Source organism: Salvia splendens, chromosome 11, assembly GCF_004379255.2.
Source record: "Salvia splendens isolate huo1 chromosome 11, SspV2, whole genome shotgun sequence".
NCBI lineage: Eukaryota > Viridiplantae > Streptophyta > Magnoliopsida > Lamiales > Lamiaceae > Salvia > Salvia splendens.
The window spans coordinates 3,825,471-3,850,383 of NC_056042.1; the positions used below are offsets into that span (position 1 = coordinate 3,825,471).

Below are 24,913 nucleotides of genomic sequence, written 5' to 3' on the forward strand. Positions count from 1 at the left end.
TCTTTTTGTAAAGTTTTAAATCATCGAAGTTGAAAGTTTGAAACTACCCAAGAAAGAATAAACTATTACTACTATTAATAGAATAATTGTAAAAGGGGCAATTGAAGCTAAAGCTCATATCTTTGAGTAAATTTTGATTTATCGATCTCATTATTTTTATGTTTAAATGAAAATTTATGAAATTTTGATTTTTCTGCTTTGATCTATCAAGTAAAATTGAAATTCGAGATTATTAACGACACTAAATTGACATTTACTACTGATTTCATCAATGATAAGAAACTCAACGTCGGCGACATCGTCTCCTTCAAGTGCGACATCTAAAAATTCCAAGACTAGCTCTTTCTCCGGCCTCGAGACCTTCCTCCACCTCTTCTTCCACTCACCATCTCATCTCCTCTTTTAAGCAAGTCTGATAAACTAATCACATTTAGGGAGAGATATTGCCGACTTCTCTACGTTTATTCTGTAATTTTTGAAAACTCAAAAGTTTCACTAACAAATTAAATTCAGAAATTTTTAAACCAACCTTAATCCAATGAAACATTGTAATTTTTACCTGGAGACGACGTTGTTTATATCGTTGAACATTTTATTCATGTAAACTTTTCTGTAAGTCTATCACATTTCATCAAAATTAGGGGAAATCATCATTCAAAATTTAAAAATATAAAATAATTCAGAATTAATCCAAATTGCGTCTTTTTAACATTAAAAAATAAAGAGGCTCTCTCGTGGCGACGTTGACATCCGTCCACCCTTTGATTGCAACAGTACAGCTCACAATTAGACTTCTCCAGTTTCAACTTTCATGATTTCAAACGCCAGAATCCTAAGCAATTATTTTTATCTTCAACTAGTATAAGATATTTTTTCAGTTAATTAGCAGTAAAAGATTGGTAACAAAAAGTCATAAAATCTACACCTACTTGCACCTTCACTCACCTGAATCCTGCCTTTATCCTCTCTCTCCAAACCCCCCCCTCTCTCTCCTCTGTAAATCCCTATTCCAACCACTGTTCTTTCCCCATTACCAATTCTTCTTGATTATGTTTCTACTTTGATCAATTGGGGGAATCTCTTATTTCCATTTTTATCAGGTATCTCGCAACTGGGCTGATAATTTCGGGCTAAAAATTGAATCTTTATTAAATGGGTATTTGCTATTCGTCGGCTCGTGGAAAGCGGAGCACGGGGTGGGAAACCGGCGACGAAAAGGCGGATTCCCGGCTGAAGAAGAGCAGCTCCGGCGATTTCTCCACCTTTATCAGTAAGTTGAGCGGCGGCGGCGGCGCCACCGCCCCCGTGGTAGCGGAGGAGCGGGCGTTGCATCAAATCCAGGGGCGGCTCTTCTCGAATGGGGCCAGCCGCATCGCTAGCTTGTACACTCAGCAGGGCAAGAAAGGGACTAATCAAGACGCCATGATCGTTTGGGAGGTCAGTTTTTCTTCAATCGATTCAATCTCTGTGTTGAAATTTGTTGGCTAATGTAATGTGTTTGGTGTAGCAAAGAATTGGGGCTATTCAAAATTCATAATTTTGTAGTTTAGTTGTGAATTGTGAGGAAGAAATTGTAGTATAGCATTGGGGCTGTGAAGAAGTGAAAGATAATGGTTTTGTTGTTGTTGTTATTGTCTATTTTGGGGTCAGTTTATGACTTGCTTGGGTTGTTTGTATGGTAGAATTTCTGCACGGGAGAGGATTCGAGGGCGACTTTCTGTGGAGTTTTTGATGGCCATGGCCCTTATGGTCACATGGTGGCAAGGAGAGTGCGGGATGCTCTTCCGGTTTTGTTGCGTTCGCAGTGGGAAAGTAAGGGTAAAGATGAGCAGAATCATGTGCAGGAGAATGTGGGGTTTGAAGGAATGAGGCGATTCGATGACTTCATGGATGAGGATGGATGCGAATCAGTGGAAGCAGAGGAGGTTGAGAGAGTGCCTGAGATGCATATTCCACTCAAGCATTCAATTCTAAAGGCTTTCAAGTTGATGGATAAGGAACTCAAGTTGCACCCTTCTATCGACTGCTTTTGTAGCGGTACAACTACCGTGGCCTTGATAAAACAGGTATCTTTCCCCCTTTGTTACACGATACTCCCCCTTAGTCTGTAAGAGTAGTTTCTAAGAAAATTTATCAATTGATGCCATCATTTTAGGTTGGAATTCATTACATTTAGCTTGTTAGCTAAGGCCTGAAGTTTCCTCATTATTCGTATTCAAATTTTTGTGATTTTTTGCTTAGCAGATGCAGTGTTTTATTGTGTTATCAATCTCTTTACATTTTACAGACATGTATTCAGCTTCGTCATTTGCAAGCTGGCTTTTTGGTACTTTGAATTCTCTTGTAGAAATTGATAACTTCTTTTGTGGATTTATCGAGTCCTATTTGATCTGAAATGATTGCTCTCAGTAGCATATAGCTGTTTCGGCCTTGCATTGTGGGATTAGTGCTATTGTGTTTATCTGCATTTGTAGATACTTGATGGATCTAACGACTTGTGATAACGATCATCCAGGATATGGATCTTATAATTGGGAATGTTGGTGACTCCAGAGCAGTACTTGCAACCCGGGATAGGGACAATGTTTTGTCAGCTGTACAACTAACCGTCGACTTGAAACCTAATCTTCCAAGTATGCCTATCTTCACTCTCAAATGCTATAGATATTTCTTTAGTGCTATATGGAATCTCTGCTACTTCGAATGCAACAAGACTTACTGTGAATATTCAAAAGCTTTTTTGAACCCTCACCCTTCCCCGCGCTCTCTTGTTAAGTCCATAGGTGGTGTAGCTCAATGCGTGGTTTTTTGATTTCAGGAGAAGCTGCAAGGATCCAGAAATGTAAAGGAAGAGTTTTTGCTTTGCAAGATGAACCGGAAGTAGCACGTGTGTGGCTACCCAATAGCGATTCACCTGGCTTGGCCATGGCCAGAGCGTTCGGTGATTTCTGTCTCAAGGACTTTGGTTTAATCTCCATACCGGATGTATATCACCACCACATCACAGAGAGAGACGAGTTCGTCATCCTTGCAACTGATGGGGTATTATTCTCCATCACCTTCATCTTTTTCAGATAAATTTGCTCACATTCTCCTACAATTCTTTCTGATTAACCTGCCTTAAATTAACATTTGTATAGGTGTGGGATGTTCTTTCCAATAAGGAAGCCGTGGACATCGTTGCCTCAGCTCCCGGGCGTGGAACAGCTGCCCGAGCCCTCGTGGACTGCGCCACCAGAGCGTGGAGGCTCAAGTACCCAACATCAAAGAACGACGACTGTGCTGCCGTATGTTTGTTCCTGGAACACGTGCCTCCGACAAACGAGCTCAGACCACCCCAAAACGATGTGTCATCTCTCCCTGAAAAGGAAAGCAAGGCTCCAGTAGAAGTAGAAACGTCCAAGGCTCCCTCCGAACAGGACCCCGATAGTCCCGCGAGAAAAGAGTCGAGCGAGATAGTCCCCATGCTGGAGGAAGTGGAGGAGAAGCGAACCGACAAGGGTGTTGGGCAGTCGAGGAGGAGCCTGGCCGAGTGCCTCTCAACTGCAGAGGACGAAGAATGGTCAGCGCTCGAAGGCATAACCCGAGTTAATAGCCTTCTTAGTCTGCCCAGGTTCTTGCCCTTTGATAGAAGAAGCACGAGTTGGAGAAAATGGTTGTGAAATAGGCAACTTTTGGCTTGAGAATTTTGTATCTTCTTACTCTGCCTATGTCTCAAAACTCTATATATTTTTAGATACTTCTCATTTTGCTTCTTTGCAACGTCTTTACAAATAATCTCATCATTCAAATTCTACCATTTGTTTATAGAGCCAAACACTTCCATTTTTAGCTAAATATTCATCTAAAATATATACTATAATTCAAGAAATTAATATTAAAATAAATCAAGTTGAATAAAGAATTAAAGCTCTTGCTTTTGATGAAATTGAATTATTTGAAGTGTGACGAGGACCGTACATTAAATGGGACAGCAGACATTTTGGACACAAATAATGGTGTGGACGACAAAATAATTTCTAGTAAATGGAAGCTGGAGAAGAAAACATGGATAGTTAATAATTTTGGATGGATTATCCAAACAAACTTGTAAGTCATTCAATTGGAATCTGATGACGAATTTACACATTTATTATTCCAACCAACTTTCATGACAACTTTTGACATTTAGATTATTTCAATAACTTGTTAGTGATACTTAGAGCATCTCCAATCTTTGTAATTTGTTAGTGATATTTAGAGCATTCTCGTCCATGCTCTTGTCAAAGAGTACGGATGTGGATTCGAACCCACTTTTATTACTTTTTTACTCTCTGCTCTTAGGCAAGAGCACAACACCCACATCTATACTCTTCCGCAGGACATGCTCAAGGGTCTCATCATTCTATTATTCAATTTAAATAAAAATATTTCCACAATATTAAAATGTATTAAAAATATCTGGAATACTATTACAAATTACAAAAAAATAAAAATTACATAATTAAAATACTAAAAATTTAAAATTACATAATTAAAATCCTAAAAAATAAAAAATACATAATTAAAGGCTAAAAAATACCCCCGTGGAAGGCTATTCCTCTGGCCCTATCCCCAATGTTCTTCGGAGACCCCGTATCATTGCCAAATGTGAATCAAGTTGCTCGGGGGTCATATTTGACCTATCGGCCAAATTGAGTTGGGAGAATTGAGAATTGAGAATTGTGTAGTGTGGTGTGAAATTTTTGGTGTGGAAGTGAGAGTATTTATAGATGAAAATGTGATTTTTTGGGGAAAAAAATTGAAAAATTAAAAGTGGAGAGAAAACGGATATAATTTATTGGGAAGTGGGAAAATATATTTTTTATTTAATTCAGATTTTTTAATTAAATCCGATTTTTTTTTAAAAAGAAAAAAGTGAATGCCGTTGGCCAATCAGGTGCCGCCGCGTCAGCTGCTCAGCGGCACGGATGTGCTCGATGCATGGAGCAGCGCCGTGCCAGCGGCGAGCAGGGGTTAGCCGCGCCAGCGGCATGGACGCCGTCCTTGCCAACGAGCACCGTTGCAGATGCGCTTATATCTCAATTCTCAACTTCTCTCACTCACCCATATTTTGAATTAAGCCGGATAATACCATTTCCTTGCTAATTTCACTGACTAATCATCAATTAATGGAAAGTCTCAATAATTACAACAAAGAAATATCATGAAAGTGGGAAACTTATAAGTAAATAATCATGTTTCCAAAATATATAGTCTCTATTTTGGAACTAAAAATACAAAAAAGGCTATATATAGAAGTAGATAAGAGAAGACAAGTTGAAAGTGGGGTAGGGGTGAATAAACTTAGTGAAAAATTTATAAATATGTCAAATCACTAACTACACGTGAATTGGATCAGCTTTTCAATTTTTGCACTCCTAATTGTACAATAAAGCCAGGTTGCTTCCCTTTCCTTTCCATGCATTTGTTACACCCCACAATCACATAGAGAGAAGGAGAGAGAGAGAGGGATGGAGCAAGTCAATATTCCAAACACTAACATAGATTCTCATTGAAGATGAGCATAATTTTGAACTTCACTTAGAGTGTCCATAATGGGGGAGCAGCGTCCTGCGGCTCGGTGCGCGGCCCCCCATTGCAGAGAGCCGAGAGGAGGGGCGCAGGGCCGAGAGCCGAGGGCGAGCCGAGGGCGAGCCGCGGCCCTCCACTGCAGCGGGCCGCCATTCGCGGCTGGGCCGCGGAATTTAATAATTTTTTTAAAAAAATTCAAAAATTAGTTATAAAATACTACACTTCCATTCCATTTTTCCAATTCCATTTTACTTCCATTTTCCTCCAATCTTTCCAATATTTCCTTCCAATTTCGATTCAACCTTGCAACTATGGATTCCGACGATGAACAATTCCAACAAGCGGTAGATCTGGAGTTCCAAAACCTTGTTGCAGCGGTGCAACGTGAAGCCGATGAGGTCTGGTGTACCACGTAGTAATGAATACATGATCCAGCGGTACACCGATATACGGAGCCAAATATCGCATACATCACTGCAGGCTGATATGGTTGAAGAGGTCTGGAACCGTAGAAGGGGTACCGCAGAGTAATATGGGTTTTCGGGTTGTTGTTTTTAAATTAGAAAACTTTCGTTGTATAATTTTCCTATTTTAATATAATATAACGAAGTTCTTGTTACATTTTAGTTTTAGGTTGGGAATTTTTTTATTTACAATCCAAATTATTTATTTTAATTAAATTTATAAATATCATAAATTTAAATTCTAATAAAATTTAATATAGTTAAATTAAAAATAACATTAAAAAAAGAAAACAAATTAATTTTTTTATAGAGGGCCACATTTGGTAGCCCTTGTTAATTTTGTTACTTTACCATTGCGGAGGGCCACATGAGAGCCACGAATGGTGGCCGAGCCACATTTGGTGGCCTTCAAGGGCCATCATTGTGGACACTCTTAATCGTACGTGATTGTATTACTCCATATTTATTCCAACTGTTCTCAAAGTGGTACCCTGAACCCCTATAGGTCATTGGAAGTTTTATGACATCAACTTCAAGTATGGGGTTTAGGGTTCAGCTAAGCTAATAAGTGCTCAAAAATCTGATAAAATAACATAAAATCAAGTTGGCCCAATTAACATCCTTTATGAGTAACAATAATAATTTTGATTTTTTAGCAAAAAAGAAAAGTTTTTTTTAATAGCTACAGATAGAAGAAAGAAGGAAATACAAAGGAATAATAACAACTTTGATGAAATTGGCAGAGGAACAACCCAGGGGATTAAAGGTTAACAGAAAACAAGGAAATGGAATAAGGGAAAGGGGAAAAGGAAATTGTGGTATCTTGTTTTAAGTTATCCTTAGCTGTTTTAATTAATTTATCATCCTCTTCTTCTAGTTTGGTGGGTTTTAAATATTCCCCTCAACTAGAGCCTAAAGGTCATTACAACAATTTTATCTTGCATATATATAGGAGTATGATCAGATTAATTTATAGTGACATTTGGAAGACTAAAATCAACTAGTAAATTAATGGAACATGGGCAGAGTCAATATCAAAAGTAAGGTAGGATGTCCCTAAATTATAGTAATATTTTTATATTTTTTTGTCCACTTTTTCTGAAAGGTATGTTTATTGATTTGAATGAAGAGAATGAGGATTTGTGTCAACCAGTCATCTTGGATTTTTGTTGGTGGTTTTTACTTACTACTATCAAATCCACTCTACAGTTTTCACATGCAATACTATTTCTTGCGATTGGAACTTATTCAAGGCAGTGTTGCTGGTCTAATCATATCATCTATATGACTATATGTGCTCACGCTTTTTTACTTTGTGTGTGTGTAAATTGATTTTTTTTCCCATTAATCACTCAATATTATAACTAAAACTAGGAAAATGGTTACAGATATAATCCGATAGAATTTACATCATATACCAAATTATTCTCTAATTTGTTGAAACACTATACCTTGATAACGATCAAACTCCTCAATTTGACCAAACTCCTTATGACGGCTGATTAAAGTGACTCTTCACCAAATTAAACTACATATTAATTTGGAAATTCTTTCCTCATACTATAAAATAAAGCACTGTTTGTGCAGTCTTCAAATATACCTAAGTCATTGATGTTAGTAACTTTTTTTTACCGCAAAACCTCACAAATATAATGGAGGAATACACACACACAATATTATGAGAGAGAGGAGAGAGGAGGGTATATATGAGTATATTCGTAAAGGGGAATCCAAAAAGATAGTATAGTAAAGCATTAAGGATTGGTTGTTGACCAATTCATGGATTGTGATCGATATCAAATTTTTCCAATTCACTAACATTGTGGCGTTGAAATCACAAAAGTTAATTAGAAAACGATATTCTATTGTAGAACTATATCCTAAATTCCCAATTCTATTTTGGTTAGTTTGTTTAATCAATTCTTGTATTTACACCCTCATTGAAATTGAATACGTACATGATTATGTATGCATGCATACTCTATCTAACATGGTGATCTCATAATCCCACTAGTAGATTTAATTTGTTGATTAAGTGGTTGTGAGAAATGAAAGAGTTGGAGGGTAATAGTAGGTGGGGGATGCACGTGGGTGAAGTGAAATGAGAATCCAATATAAATAGACAAACATGGAAAAAAATTAGGGTTGTCAGTCTAAAGACAAAGTGGAGGGCGATTCATGTGTTTTGTAGAGCGTAGCATGTAGCTTTCGACATATTTAAGGCTTTGCGTGTAGTTTCTGCAGATGTGGGTCACACCCCCCAACTCACAACAATTAAGGATTTATGGAAGAGCGATGTCAAATGGCCATATTATGGCCGGCCATAAATGGAAACCCCCTATGTTAATATGCAAATTCATCATCATGCATCTACTAAACATGCGCTCCTTTTACTTCTCACCTTCTCTAAATGAATCACTCATTTTTTTTAATTGAATGAAAAATGCTCGAGCCAAAAACTGGCGCGCAAGTACGTCAAGAACAATGACAATAGCAAAATCGATACAACACTAAGAACACAGATGTATCGACAAGGATGGAGCCAAGAATTCTATTTAGGTGGAGCAAAAATATATGAGTAAATTTCGAGGATTCGAGAAAGGGCATATATAAGGAAACTTAGAAAAAAAATCCAAAAATTAAATATCAAAATAGCATAAATGAAAATTTTTGAGGTGGGGCACATATTTTCCCCTTGTCAAGCTCAAGTAGCTCCGGCCCTGTATATAGATCTTGCAGCACAGCCCACATGACAAACGATACAAACTCCTCAAACCGAGATTGAATCAAGCCCTTACAAACGTGGACTTATTTCGAACATCGGAGATAAAACCATTTAATAGGAAAGTAGAATACTAAGCAAACCTCTAATTGGACTTTACCGTGCTTATGAAGACATAATTCATATTTATATGTCATTCTTAATTCTAACAAATATTTGTCATCTCAATGCCGAAACCAAATTAATAGTATTAATTTGATGGCTTTGTATCGAATGAGTTGAACCAAGAAAATAGACATAAGAAAGGTCGGGAGAATATTCAGTAGCATGCGAATAATTTGGATATATATAGATTTATTTGACCATTTTCTCATGAATTTTTTGATCTTCAGCTTGATCTCTTATAGACTTGTTCATGACCTCCACAAGTAATGTTTGACCCCCTTAAGTAATTACAAAACCAATATTTTCCGTAGCATCTTTGCTTCATCTAAAAGCAGCTATTTGCTAGGAATTATGAACAAATTAATAGGTCCATTTAAGAGGAAAAAGAAAAAAGAAGATACCAAAAATAGTCATTTTGGTTCATTACTTTCTCCATCCGAACATGTAATAAATTTCCAGCTTTCCGTATGTTGCCAATTTATAGCTTTCGGTGAGTGAAAAAAATAACGAAACTTACAATCCCAGGTCAAAAGGACAAAATGTTTTGACTTGAAGTGGAGGCGATTTAATTAAGTACACTTTGCAAATTCGAGGAATAATGTAAAATTTAGTGGCCTAGACATACTGCCACATGATGTGTTCAACCAATCACAATACGATACTAGTGTTACCCATTTTATATCTTCTTTTATTCCGAAATGAAGTAACCATGGAACACACTCCCGCAACCAAAGCCAGAACCCGAATGCCGGATTCGTGCATTTGTAAGGGTTCGAGAATTTGACCATGCATGAGAGATATCGCAGTGCCGCTGCGTGGTCAGTGATTCTATGGTAAATTGGGCAAAATCCAACACCAAATGTGTAGTGTGTGAGCATATATAGCATTATATTGGCTCTATTAATTAAGATTGATATTCCTCTCCATTTATTGTCTTAATTATAGATTGTGTGTTTGCGTTTCTACTAATTAAGGTAGGAGAAAGAAAAGATTGTTGTTGAAAACCAATACAAATGATATTATTGAAGTAAAAGTAGATGACTGAATCAATTAAATGTAGTGAATAATTAAGGATTTCAATATATACCGATTAAGATAGAAACCGTATTTCATTGAACAGAATGAGAGTAGAATCAAGAGAGACACAAACAAAAGAAGATGCATTTATGTAGCAATTCCCGCATGTTTATGAAAAAAATGTGAAGGTACGTGAAAGAGTGGATTACAAAATAAGCCGAAAATGCATGATAATTAAGTGATGAAAAATACGATAATATAGGCAAATATTCTCTTTTTCATCTGTTGAATCAGACATTTGGTAATGTATGTCGGCAACTCTTGGTTCCTCTCAATAACTAAAACTGTGTGTGTCTGTGTGTGAGAGCAAAACCAACCCTTCGTTTCACACACAACCCAACCCAACCCAACCCAACCCTACACCCTCCATTTCTTTATTCACTCACTCATCATATTCTCTCTCTCTCTCTCCAATATATATGCATTCATTGCATTGTCTCTACTGTTTACTAGCTACCTAGTCTCCAGTTATAACCATCTTCATTTCAATTTCATCATCACACCATCTGTGTTTTAATAACCCTCCAATCCAATCCACACAAAAAATGCTAAACAATATTGTCCTCTTCACCACCCCCTCCTATTCTACTTTCCCAAATTAATTTCTTCAATCAAACTCTACTTGATTCTTCTATTGATGCTCTCTCCCTAGGGTTTTGCTTTGCTTAGTAGTCTCCATTTGTCAGTGTGTGATTGGTGATTAATCATATAGCTATGTTAGGCTCATTTGGATCATCATCATCATCCCATGAAGAAGAGGAGGAGCACCGCCGCCGCCACCAGATCCCGCCGCCGCCTATCCACATGCGCCAGCTCCTCATCAGCTGCGCCGAGCTCGTCTCCCGCTCCGACCTCTCCGCCGCCCACCGCCTCATCTCCATTCTCCTCTCCAACTCCTCCCCCTACGGCGACGCCACCGAGAGACTCGTCCACCAATTCACCAAAGCCCTAACCCTCCGCCTCAATCGCTTCTCCGGCGGCGGCGGCGGAGTCAGCGCCGCCTCCACCGCCGTCGACGACGCGGTGATCCAATCATCATTCCTTTCCCTAAACCAGATCACTCCTTTCATCAGATTCAGCCAATTGACGGCGAATCAGGCGATTCTGGAGGCGATCGAGGGGCAGCCGGCGATCCACATCCTCGACTTCGACATCATGCACGGAGTCCAGTGGCCGCCGCTGATGCAGGCGGTGGCGGAGCGATTCCCTCCCCCGACGCTCCGGATCACCGGCACCGGCTCCGATCTCGACATCCTCCGCCGCACCGGCGATCGCCTCGCCAAATTCGCCCATTCCCTAGGGCTCCGCTTCCAATTCCACCCGCTGATCGTCCAATCCAGCGACGAATCGATCTCCGTGACCTCCTCCGTGGCGATCCTCCCCCACGAGACGCTCGCCGTCAACTGCGTCCACTTCCTCCACCGCCTCCTCAGCGACCGCGACCGCCTCCACCTATTCCTCCACCGCATCAAATCCATGTCCCCCCGAATCGTCGCCATCGCCGAGCGAGAGGCCAACCACAACCACCCCGTCTTCCAGCACCGCTTCGTGGAGGCGCTCGACCACTACGCCGCCGTCTTCGACTCTCTCGAGGCCACGCTGCCCCCCGCCAGCCGCGAGCGCCTCGCCGTCGAGCAGATTTGGTTCGGCCGCGAAATCAGCGACATCGTCGCCTCCGAAGGCGGCGATCGGCGGGAGCGCCACGAGCGGTTCCGGTCGTGGGAGATGGTGCTCAGAAGCGCGGGGTTCGGGAACGTGGCGCTGAGCCCCTTCGCATTATCTCAGGCGAAGCTGCTCCTCCGCCTCCACTACCCTTCGGAAGGATACCAGCTGCACATCCTCAGCAATTCGTTCTTCTTGGGATGGCAGAATCAGCCCCTCTTTTCGGTCTCGTCTTGGCGCTAAAATTCGGGAAAAACCCTAACCCTAATTTTCATGATCGGAGGAAGCTAGCTAACACAAACCTAATTTCTTCTTCAATCAGGTTTTCTTGGACTGCTCAAATATTTTTATTCTTATATATATATATATATACTAGTGCTGTTTGGGGTGTATTTAATTTTTAATCATATTTAATTACCAAACTTTTGATCATCAAAGATTCGGATCTTGAGGAGTCGCATTAACTACGATTATCTTTGTGGAAGGGGTGTTTGTTTTGGTGGCCATTACCTTTTGGTGTTTAATTAATTCTAAAAAAGCTGAACTTTTCAATAAGATGATGCTTTTATTTGTACTTATATGAATGATAAGTAATGGAAATTGGTTGTTTTGGGTTTCCCTAAAATTCCTCTGTCTATGGGTAATTAATTAGATAGATAGATATATAGATAGAGAGAGAGTCATTAATATTGGGAAGAAATAATTAGATAGTAGCCCTAATTTGTGCGTTTTGTCCCCTGAGAGCAAAAGCATGAAATTTGACAAAATACACATAAATTTTGACAAGCTTGTGTCTCATCTCTCCTACAAGTTGGCAATGGGATCTCTCTTGTGTCCGATGGTGTATTGCAATGGACCACTACACCACTTTTTTATTTTCCCTTTGTCCATACTTGTTGTTTGTTATAGCTATTCAACCATCCAAACATTTGCATACATATATTCTATATCAGTGAGGGTTGATGGACAAATTAAAGAATCTGACAAGAAGCAGGTGAAATCCAAATGGTAAGCAAATTGAGTGAGTAATGAGGGTTTTCCCTAAGTAGGGATGAGCACAAAATTCAGTGTGGTATTCAGCTCCACAAGAAGCAAAAGAAAGATCCTGAAATCTTGATATTCAGTGGAATGAGCATGATGATGAGGATGTGTGTGTGTGAGAGAGAGAGAGGTTAGAGGAGGGGTGTAGAAGTAGTAGTAATGTAGAAGTAGATTTGTATTGTGTGCAAGTAATAGTAGGGGTGGTGACAGTGATAAGATGGTTATCAGTAGTATTTGGTGAAGCCAACGCAACACCACTGGGCATCAACAATCTTTACTAATTTTTTTTTCTCTTCACTCCTTTGTTTTTAATATTTATAGTCTTCGGGATTATACAATTGTCTGACACCGCACGCATGCAATTTATAAATGGAACGTTAACCCCTCCATCACATTATTCGTTACTCACTTTTTCTAATTATAATTTCTGGATTCATGTTGCCTCTGTTAATTAACAGTCTCTTCGTCTCAAAGTAAATAACTTTTTTTTGTCAATGTGATTTTATTATAAGTAGTGGAGTACTAGTATTATTGCTTTATAGGAGTGTGTTTAGTGAAAAGAAAATAGAATATTATGAGAAAAAATAAAGTAAAGAGAATAGCATTTCTATTTTTAAAAACGAGTCATCTTCTTTTGAACAACTAATTAGACAGAGTTGTGTTAGTGTGCTAACCATCTCAATGTGCTACTTGCTAACTAAATCAACACATTATATTAAAAATGTCAATACATTGACATGAGTATCTCAATACAAATTTATCTTGACATTTTGTTTAATGTACTACTACTTGTTTAATAATCAACACATTATATTAAAATGCCAAAATAATAACATGCGTATATCAACATAAATTTATCATGACATTTACAAAATGTCAACACAAATTTGTGTTGACATATTCATGTCATTGTGTTGACATTTTTAATATAATGTATTGATTTAGTTAGCAAGTAGCACATAAAGATGGTTAGTATTTGATCACATCATGTAGTTATTATTGTGATATTCTGGACTTACAATGTATAAGGGAAACATGACATTACTTATTTAATTAAGGGATATAGATCTATAAAACCATGAACTTTGACCTGATTCTAGTGTTTTTAAAATAACGTACAAAACTTTACATTCTATGCGTATTTCCCAACTCGAGTCGAATAAGATGTTTTCAGCGAAAACTTATTCTATATGAGCAACCATGAAATACTTCTAACATTTTAAACCACTTTTAAAGTTCGTAGCAAGTAGGATAAAAGTCACGCTGATTCAACCGTGCCAAGTAGAATAAAAAGGTCACGTACACCAGTCGGATGACGATTAATCTATCGTGAAAATAACGTACAAAATGTAAAGCTTGTTCTATTAAAATTCGTGGGAAATACTAGAATTGGCCAAAATTTGTGATTTTAAAATCAATATCCCTTTAATTGATATTTGTTCAATTATTTAATTAGTCTCAAATAAAGGGTATTAGTATATACATACACTCATCAGAGCGGCTCAGGGTTTTAACAGAAGACGACCGACTTAGGGTTTTTAAAAATAGAATGATGAAATGATAGTTAATAGTACCATAAATTCGACTTTTGCTAGAAGAGTTGATATATTTAATTAAGGTGGTGGCTGTATATATACAGTCATATATACACGTCCAAACTCCAAATATCATAATGTTTGAATTAACCTTAAAGAGGCTTCGTTTCAGCAATAAAAAGGGGATAGTAAGAAATATTGCAAACATGTTGAATACATTTTATATAGTAAATCTCGATATATATACTACTAGTAGTATTTTAGAAGCAATAAGAAAGAAAAAGTATAAATGAAAGTGGTGATAGAGAGCTCGTGATCTGTGACGATAGATATTAATTCAATTATATCTACTCTGAAAAGAAGACAATAATGAAGAACAAGAAAAAGAATCTCCCCTTTTTCGTAAAGAGACTTTCAAAATTATTTTTCGTGACAGTACTCGGATAATTTCCAAATAAATGCCTCTATACCTGCTTTTACTCGTTTTGTTACGTTTGTGAAAAGATAATTTAAACTTGTCCAACTAAAAACAAAAGATATTGTAAACTTGTCTTTCTTTAAACTAAAATTGTTATGTATCCCATTTTAACCTTATTTTTGGTGAGTTGCTATTTTAATAATACTCTTTTTCTACAATTTCCATTGCTATATATCGAACTGACGATCAAGTTATGATTATAGGGGTGGGTAGGTACGGTATACCTTACCGAAACCACCATACCGTATATCTTACCGTAAATTCGGTATGCGAACAAATCATACCTTTATCTTACCAAAATTTTCGGTATACCTTATTTTCGGTATGACCAATTTCCTTACCGATGCAGTACCTCATTTTTGGTATACCGTACCAAAGTTCGGTACACCGTACTTTTGCGGTATACCTTATTTTCAATATCAATGAAAATAGATAATTTGAGTTTTTAGAATATTATTTATATTTTATTTTAAAAAATATATATATTACATATATTTTATTCATAATTATATTTATATTTCACAATAAATTTTATAATTTTAAAAATATATTTTATACTATTAAATTTATATTTTACGGTATATACCTTAATTTACGGTACATACCGAACTTCGGTATGAAGCGGTATACCGCGGTATATGAAAATCCATACCGTTACCTTACCGAAAGATTTCGGCAAGGTATTATACCGTACTGAAAATCACGGTATACCAAAAGTTCTGTATTTTTGATATTTTTTCGGTACGATAAGGCCGATATTTCGGTATTTTTCCCCAGCCCTAGTTATGATCCACAAAACAATTAAACGTAGTAGTAATAGTTAGAGTAAAGTTATCAAAATTTAATACAAAAACATAAATTCAAATATAAAAAATTCATTCTCTCTATATATACATATATATTCAAATATAAAAAAATTCATTTTCACTGTGAATGCGATTGCTTTGTACGTACAATACAAGCTAGTATTCTCATGTTATCATAAATTAAATTGATGTAATTCTAAAAGAATGTAGTACAAATAAATTAATTGTAATTTGTTGATCAACAAGAAACCTTTAATTTCTCACTGGTAGAAATAGAGATTGGATGTTGTTTGAGATTGGAAGAGTCGTTAAAGAAAAGAATCTTGAGCAAAATTTGTAGCAAAAAGTGTGAAATCCGAGATGTATTCACCACTTTATTGAATAAATTCATTGTCTACGTACGATATTTTAAGTAAGGTTAGTAGTCCAAATAGTCCATTGAGAGAAGATGGAAAGATTAAAGTAATGCACATATCAAAATATTTTTAAATGGTCGGTAAAGAAAAAGTGAGATTTTGATAATTGAATACTTTTCAGAAGGATATTCCTAATCAATTATATTAAATTGTGTAATGGGCATCTTTGATCCTATCTTGATTTGTTTTTTTGTATATTAAGTCGATGGACAATTCTCAAAGACGTCAAGTTGACTATGTAATACTATGTATGTATATATAATATATGTGTATAGACGACATAGAAATATATTTAACATTTTGTATTGTTGGAAATGAGTGTGTGTTGTGCGTGGTTTGAGGGAGACAGCAAAGGCATAAATCGCGTCCCCAAATTTAAATGCCTGCCAGAAAGAAAGAAGAAAAAAAACCTAACAATTTGTTGTACTAAGATTTTGTATCAAACATTGTTTTATTCGAGAAGCATTTCTTTGATTATATAATTAAACGACCTTCAAAAGGTCTCTTTACTTTTTCATATGGCCTTTTTATAAATTAATTCAAGTTATTAGGTCTAATCTTACTCTTTCAGCTGACGTTAAGGTCCCCTATAATTTTTTCTCTAAATACAAAACATCCTTATTATTTGATACTTATTCTTATGTATATATTTAGGGTTTGGAAAGTAATAGTTCAATAAGGGCTCATTGTGTTGTGGTGTCTAGTCAATCACAAACAATTTCCTAATTTATTCTTTTTTGTATTTTATGGTCAATATTATTCTTCATCTATTTATTCCTCATTTAATTAAAAAAAACTCTATTTTCTTAAATCTTGTGGCAAAGAGAAACGACATTAGTTAACGAGAGATGGAGGGGGTATATAATTTACATTTAAGCAGCTGATTGGATTGAAAATGATTCAACAATGTGACATTTCCATAGCATATAGTGATCCATTTCTCTTTTGAGGAAAATAAATGTGGGTGCAAGCAAGTGTATCTATATAAAGACACATAAAATCAATCATTCAATTGACTGGTGGAAATGATAGATCCAAAGTGAAAGAGAGATAAAGAAGCAACCTAATTTCTTTTATACAACCTTTATTTTTCTTGAAGAAATGCCTAGAAAAACAAGGAAAATCATTATATACCTCTGATTATTTATCCCCATCATAAAATGTTTCAATCATACAGCTACTTACATCAATCATTCTGCTCAATCAATAGTGAAACTTCTTAGGTCATCTGGAACGTTGTTTCTTATCCGTCTCTTAATCGTCTCATCCCTTAATTATTCATGGGTCTTACTATACTTTTCACTTCATTTCTTAACTAAGAGACAGAACCTGCAACCCTCCATCTCTTATCCGTCTTTTAACCATCTCTTAACTTACTATTCATTCAATTTCATTTTTATTTTTATTTCCTACAAATTCAACTAATAAAAACACATTTCATTAAATAAAATAAAATTACAACTTAAAATTCTTAAAAATTTTAAAAAATATATAATTAAAAATCCTAAAAATAAAAATACATAATTTAATTTCTTCTACCAAATTTTGCTCAAATGTGCTCCATTAGATAATCTTGGAGTTGGGCGTGGGCGGTAGAATCACGTGTCCTTGCCCGAATAGACAACCGATCTTGCAAAGACGGATGCACTCCACTGCGAGGCGGACTACTTGCGGTAGAGCTTCTGGGGGTTTCAGGGTCGAACCAATTTCCCGCCTCAGGTCCTTCGTAGGCGATAATCATATTGTGCAAGATTATGCATGTATACATGATGTCGACCATACTCTCCATGAACCACGTACGAGTCGGGGCTTTGATAATGTTGAAGCGCGCTTGGAGAACCCCGAACGCCCTCTCCACATCCTTGCAAGCAGCCTCCTGCGTCTGCGCAAATAGAGCCTATTTTTCGTTCACCGGCCTGTTGAACGTCTTCACGAAGGTTGGCCACTTCGGGTAGATGTCGTCGGCAAGATAGTACCCCATATTATACCGCCGGTTGTTAGCGATGAAGTTGATGGCCGACACTTTACCATCCAAAACTTCGGCGAAGAGGTCGGATTGGTTGAGCACGTTGACGTCGTTGTTCGATCCGGGGACCCCGAAGTACGCATGCCAAATCCATAGCCGGTAGTCGGCAACGGCCTCGAGTATAACGGTGGGGTGGGTGCCTTTGTGGCCGCTCGTGTATAACCCCCTCCACGCCACATGGCAATTCTTCCATTTCCAATGCATGCAATCGACGCTGTCAAGCATCCCAGGGAATCCGTGCACTTCTTCGTGAAGGTGGAGCAGAAACTGACAATCTGTCGTGCTTGGCTTCTGGAGAAATTCGTCGGTGAAGGCTGCACGGGCGCCTTTGCAGAATTGCATCAAGCACATTTTCCCAGTGCTTTCTCCAATGTGGAGGTATTCGTCGAACAAATCCGTCGTTTGTCCAGTCGCAAGCTGACGGATTGTTGCAGTACATTTCTGCAGCGCCGTGTGGCTGGGACGGCCAACGGTGTCGAAACCTTCTTGGAAGAACTCTTCCCGGGCTGCCAATGTAATTGCGATGTGGAGAAATAGCGGTCGTCGCATGCGAAAACGGCGACGGAAGTAGGTATCTCCCCATACCGGGTTATCACAGAAGTAGTCGCGTACTAACCTTGCGGCGGCTTCTTCCCGGTTACGATGGATGTAAGTCCGGGATCGTCTTTGGGGCGGCGCGGCTTCCTCCGCCTCCCTACGTCGATCTTCTTTGGAGCGGCGGGGTCTTCGACGCATTTGCTCAAATGGATCCATGAATGTATTAACTTTGGTAGAAGAATAAAAAAGATGATTTGAGATGAAAATTGGAGAGGAAATGAAGGTAATTTGAGAAGAATATATGTGTGTTTGTGTGTAATGAGGATGAAATAGGAGTATTTATAGAGTAAAAAAATAAAAAAAAGGAAATGACCGTTGAACGGTCATATGACCGTTTTAAATTTTTAATTTTTTTTATTAAATTTGAATTTAAAAAAATGATTTATTGCGTCAGCGTGACGAAGCCCACTCGCGGGTCGGCGAGTGGGCGTCACGCATGGCGCCGGAGCGCGCCACGTCGCGCAAGCACGTGGCGAGACAGCTCGCGCACAGTCTCGGAGGGACGGACGTCTCGGCGGGCTGGGGACGAGACGGGACGCTGCAACGCGTCCCGCCCCCGTTTCGTCTCAGAGGGACGAGATAAAGGACACCCGCGAGACGCGTTGCGGGTGCCCTTACTAATTCATCTGCCAACTATTACTCCCTCCGTTCCTTTTTAATAGAGACATTTCTTTTCGGCACGGAATTTAAAAATAGTGTTTAAATGGATGATGGAAAAAGTAAGAGAGAATAAAGTAAAAATGAGAATGACTTTTTGCTAAAAATAGAAATGACTCTATTAACTTGGAACTTCCAAAAATAGAAAAATGACTCTATTAACATGGAACGGAGGGAGTATTACTCTTTATTCCTTCCCATTTGCTTTACCGCTAATACAATAAATCTATATGACCAAATTTTGTACAACCAAAAATTGATTTATTTAGAGAAAAAATTGGTTTATATGCATTTAGTTAAAATATATGGGTGCATATATAATACATGGAACGTGCATAATATTATGGTCATATATTAATGAATTGTGTATAATTTTTTTACTTTTTTGGAACCATAAAATGTAATTAAAGCATACTTTAATTCAAATTTGAAAAGTAACAGAGAGGAAATTCAAATATAAAACTAAAAAATTGAAAATGAGGCAATTCAAATTTAATCAAGCCTTTTTAACTTATCTACTAACTACATTTATTATTTTAAAATATAATTAATATATCAAATTATTAATATAACCTTGTTTGATTGTACAAAATCTGATTGTTTATCATCACTCCCGCTGATAAATGGAGTAGTGCTCATTTGCAAATTTTATTTAAATTATTTGTCTATTTATTTAAATTCCCACCTGTCTTTTCATTAAAAAACAGGAATTTCCTCTTATTCTACATTGACGTGACATGATTTGTCATCTTGTTATTTACTAGTATAATTTTAGCATTATTGTGTTAAACTCCAATTTATCCATTTTATTATAATAAGCGATTTTAAGACATGTTGAAACTAAGTTTTTATACTGCATACTATGTGTACAAAATAACATACAAGTATAATAAGATGAGCAAATATATAAAAATATTAAAAATCAAACCTTTTAATATAAATGTGGTCCAGTTGCAGGAAGATTTGTTTCCTTCGATTATTGTACTTGTTTCAAATATCATTATATTTCCTCTGTTGTCAGGTTCATATCATACTTTTTTACGAAAAATTATGTATCTTTGTTACTTTTTAGTCGTTATATGCATCAGAATGCACTTACTAATTTTTATAATATAATTTATTTTTTCAATTCTATTGCACAGTTTATTGCATAAGAGCATCCGCAATGGCGGACTTCCGCGCGAAATTCCCACGGACGTCCCGGAATTCCGTCGCCGACGTCCGCCATTAGGCGTACCGGGCGAGGATACGGAATTGGGTTGAGGACGTCGCAGGTCCGCAGAATTTAGCGGAATTCTGTCCTGACGTCCGCCATTGCGTGGACTGTCACGGAATTCCGCACGAACGTCTCGTATTGTGCATTAAATGTTTTTTTTTCTATAAATATACCCCGTTGAACTTCATTTCATTCGAATCCAAGCCCCCTAGCTCAAGTGGTTGAGAAGGGTGGCAAGGATATGGCACCATCCTGGAGGTATTGAGTTCGACTCCTGGATGGCGCGACTTTGGGATTAATTTCCTTGTGGGCCTATTCAAGGTTGTTTCCTTGGGGCTTGGCAAGCTTTCGAGCCTGGACGCGTCTGAGGGTGGCGGGTAGTCTACCGGGGCTGAACTCGTCGGAGGGAGTGCAGTCTACGAGCCAACATTGGTTAGTTCACGCCCAAACCCGTCGGAGGGAAGCTAAAGTATTCGAGCCACGAGGGGTTGTGGCGGGCTAGTTCGCTTACAGAATGTATCTCGAACTCCTATGTATGAAAAAAAAAGTTCATTTCATTCGAGGAGTGAGGAGCCTGTTTTTATTTTAAAAATAATGTACTTGTTTTAGTAATTATGTAATTTTTTTTAATGAAGTAAGTTTTTTTTTAAATAAAGTGGTTGCATTTTCTTCGTATTCGCGTCAAAATTTTAATCCCGTAAATTGTTTACTTCCGGAAATTGTTTAATTTGTGAATTTGTGATTTTTTTTTAATTGTGGGAATTCCGTCAGGAATTCCGCAGGGGAAGTCCGCCACTGTGCAGTAGGAATTCCGTATGACGTGGCAGAGCAGTGGGAAGTCCTTATGAGTGGCAGAATGTGTTTTTGGGAAGTCCGCGGGGAATTCCGCCGGGACATCCGCACCACTGCGGATGCCCTAAGAGCATCCGTAGTGGAGCGGAATTCCCAAAAACACCTCATGTCACGTCATACGGACTTCCCACTGCCCTGCCACGTCATACGGAATTCCCACTGCACACTAGCGGAATTCCATGCGGAATTCCCGACGGAATTCCCACATTAAAAAAATTTACAAATTCACAAATTAGACAATTTCCGGAACTAAACAATTTACGGAATTAAAATTTCGACGCGAATACGGAGAAATGCAACCACTTTATTTTAAAAAAACCATACTTCATTAAAAAAATACATAATTGCTAAAAAAAGTACATTATTACAAAAATAAAACCGGCTTCTCACTCCTCGAATTCCTCGTCGCCATTCCTCTCGTCGTCGGCGCCGCCGCCTCCCTCGCCGTCGTCGCCGCCGCCCCCCTCGCCGTCATCGTCTGACATCCAGTCGAACCCCAAATCGCGGCGCACACTGTCGAGGAGGGGCTTAAGCTTCCGCTTGTAATGGGGGTCGGTCGCTTGGCGCCATTCAACCATCGCACGTAACAAGGTTTTATTTGCAGCGATGCGGACGAATGAGGGGTTCTCGGGATCGTTTTGGGGGGGGGTGTTGCCGATTGAGCCTCGGCGAATCCGCTGGTGCTTCCCCTCGACATCCGCGCCGTGAACTTTTGCCCAACCAGGCGACGGCGGCGGGCCGACGATGTGGGTGTAGGGAACTCTGCCTCGGCCGGGAGGAGTTCCGCGGAACCAGCACTGCTACTGTACTCTCTGGAGGCGCTGATCTTCGTCCGCTTCGCCAGCCAGATTCAACACCCGTAGTGAACTTGGGCGAAGACTGCACCACAAGAAACACCGGCCAATACTTGAATTCCCCGAAGCCCTTCTCAGCGTCGGGGAACTGCTGATGAGCCAGCAGCTTCACATCCTCGGCAGACATGCCGTTGGTTGCCGAGCGGAGGTTATTTGTGTAAATGCCGGCAAATCGGCTGAGCTGCCTCTTCAACCGTTCCCACTATTTCCGGCATTGCTCCGCGTTGTGCGCCTTCCCCCCTTGCGGTTTGAACTGGAGGTAGCTTTGGCTAATGCGTCACCACATCCGGTCGATGTGCTGGTTCGCCCCAACGTATGGATCCTCCACTACACTGATCCACGCCTTCGCCAGCGCGACGCACTCGTCCATGCTCCAGACGGTCCTCTTGTTCCCCCTGGATCCCTCCCCCACCTTGCCTCCGTACACCGGGATGCCCCGTCCCCTGCCCCTCATTCGCCCGGTCCTCTCTGCCCTCCCCGTCGCCGGTGGTGCGCTGGCGGGACTATCCCGGACCGGACAAAGCCCCAACTCCTCAAACTAGAACGTGTTGACGCCAGCGAATTGAGTCTCGAGAGGAGAGCTCGTCGGGTTGTCCGTCGATAGTAAATCCATAAAGGGCCGATAGAAGTTGTCCACCGGCAATTAGGGGACCCCTGCCTACTCCCCCCCCCCCCCCCCCCCCCCCCCGCAGCGTGATGCGACCCATGCATCTGGGGCATCATCCTCGGCATCTGGGGCATCATTCCCGGCCTCGCCCCGGGCATCTGGGGCATCATCCCATACCACTGCGGGTACATGTAGTACCCGGGCATCATTCTCGGTGGCATTTGAGACTGGGGCATCATCCCCGGCATTTGAGGCATCGCAGCGGACATCGGCGTACTCCCGCCGATGGGAAAATGGGGCGCCGGTGACTCGCTTGAGGCGGGGGAATCGCTGTCGTGGTGCTCCGTTGTTGATTTGAAAGAAAGGTATTTTTAGAGAGAGAGAGAGAGAAACTTGTTAATACAAGTGATGCAAATGAAATGAAGTTCAACGGGATGTATATATAGGAACCGAAAAAAAATATTTAATGAAAAAAAGCGGAATTCCGCGGGCGTCAACGCAATGGCGGACGTCCGCACGGAATTCCCCGCGGAATTCCGCGGAACGCCGCAGAACTGCAAATTCCTTCGCAGAATTCCGTATTGGTGCCTGGGACGCGCAATGGCGGATGTCCGCTACGGAATTCCCGCACGCCGGTGGGAATTCCCCGTGGACGTCCGCCATTGCTGATGCTCTAAGCAAGATTCACTTGGAATTTTGTTTCTTTGTAATTTGTTTTGGACAAGTGGTTGCATTTAATCAACATTACAACATTAGTTTCATAAATTTATCTTGCTACTAATTTTACTCCATATAGTTTATCTTTTAATTTTATTGCACGGTTTATTGCGGATTCGTTTGGAATTTTTTATTAGTAGATTGTTACGAACTCAATTCTTACATTGGTTGTGAGAACAACTAGTGTGGAATATATAGATTAAATGAGATCTCTCTTCTAACAGGCTAGTCTTTTAGGACGAGTTCTCATGTTTGGTCTGTATCAATTGATGTTTTCATTGAGAGCTCAAACGGCTCGTAGTGGTGGCCGGGCTACGAACTCGCTGTGACCAACGAGTACGTTTGGGGCTGACTCGGAGTGGTGACCCACATAGTGGTGGCCGGACAAAGAATCTGTCGTGACCAACGTGGCCGTGACCAACGAGAACTTGGAGTGGTGGCCCACGAAGTGGTGGCCTGGTAAAGAACCAGTCGTGACCAACGAGGGCGTTGGCCCTTAACAAGAGGGTCAAATGTTACGGACTCAATTCCCACGTTGGTTGTGAAAACAACTGGTGTGGTATATATAGACTAAATGAACTCTCTCTTCTAACAGGGTAGTCTTTTGGAATGAGTTCTTCTGTTTGATCTGTATCATATGTCTACTTAGGAGAAAATGAAAGTTTTCAACTACTTCTCTAGTACTTTTTTCCCTTCTGTCTTACTAATGATATGGACCACACATTTTACTAACACTACTCTTCCCTTTTCTCTTTCTAATAATATGGACCCCATATTCCACTAACATTACTTCTCTCTTACTTTTTTCCATTCTCTCTTACTTTACCAATTCTACATTAAAACTCGTGTCATTCACAATGTGTCATATTTTTCATGGAATGAGGGATTAATTTATTTCGTCCTCGCGTTGTAAAGCCCTTAACAGTAGATGGATCATGTAAGTATCTTTTTGTTGTAGTCTTAAAGGGCATCTTCAATGGTTTACTTACCAATAGTAAAATCTGCACATTATACAACAGGAGATACCCCTTTTTATTGCTAATATTGCATTTATTTTATATCGAACTATTGTAGTGTAACATCTTAGCTCATAGAGATGGCCTACGATAAAAATTAAAATAAAAATAAAAATTAGGTATGAAATCACTGATTAAATCTAAAAAATATTGACTTCAGTGAGAGAATTTGCAAAAAAATGAGAAATTAAAATTAAAATCTATGGGAGAGAATAACGAGATGTAGCTACGGATAGGGAGTAGGAGTGGTGTATAGGGCATGAATGGAAGTCTATAGTCTATAATGGAAATTAATTTAAATTGAATAAAGGAGCACTCTCACTTGTCTAATTGGTACCATCTCAACCTTGTCCTACTCAAATGATTTGGAGAGATAAACTAGAATAGAATCACTATCTTGTGAGATCGTGCATTAGATTCATCTCAAACCTAAAATTAAGTACACCCTCGAA

At 39.2% G+C, this 24,913-nt stretch overlaps 2 protein-coding genes across 3 annotated transcripts; both read left to right on the plus strand.

The window, feature by feature from the left end:
* The first annotated feature begins 894 nt into the window (after positions 1-894).
* LOC121756216 (probable protein phosphatase 2C 66) lies at positions 895-3,755 on the plus strand. 2 transcript variants are annotated; one of them, XM_042151708.1, is made up of 6 exons: positions 897-1,100; positions 1,186-1,437; positions 1,683-2,066; positions 2,516-2,633; positions 2,819-3,042; positions 3,141-3,755. In XM_042151708.1, exons 2-6 carry the CDS (start codon positions 1,423-1,425, stop codon positions 3,660-3,662), a joined length of 1,263 nt encoding a protein of 420 aa, XP_042007642.1. In that variant the 5' UTR covers positions 897-1,100; positions 1,186-1,422; the 3' UTR covers positions 3,663-3,755. The 2 variants fall into 2 exon arrangements, with proteins under 2 accessions (XP_042007641.1, XP_042007642.1); XM_042151707.1 differs by having other exon boundaries at positions 895-1,437.
* Positions 3,756-10,351: 6,596 nt separating this feature from the next.
* LOC121756217 (scarecrow-like protein 18) lies at positions 10,352-12,099 on the plus strand. The gene has a single exon (XM_042151709.1). It carries the CDS (start codon positions 10,696-10,698, stop codon positions 11,884-11,886), a length of 1,191 nt encoding a protein of 396 aa, XP_042007643.1. The 5' UTR covers positions 10,352-10,695; the 3' UTR covers positions 11,887-12,099.
* The last annotated feature ends 12,814 nt before the right edge of the window (positions 12,100-24,913 follow it).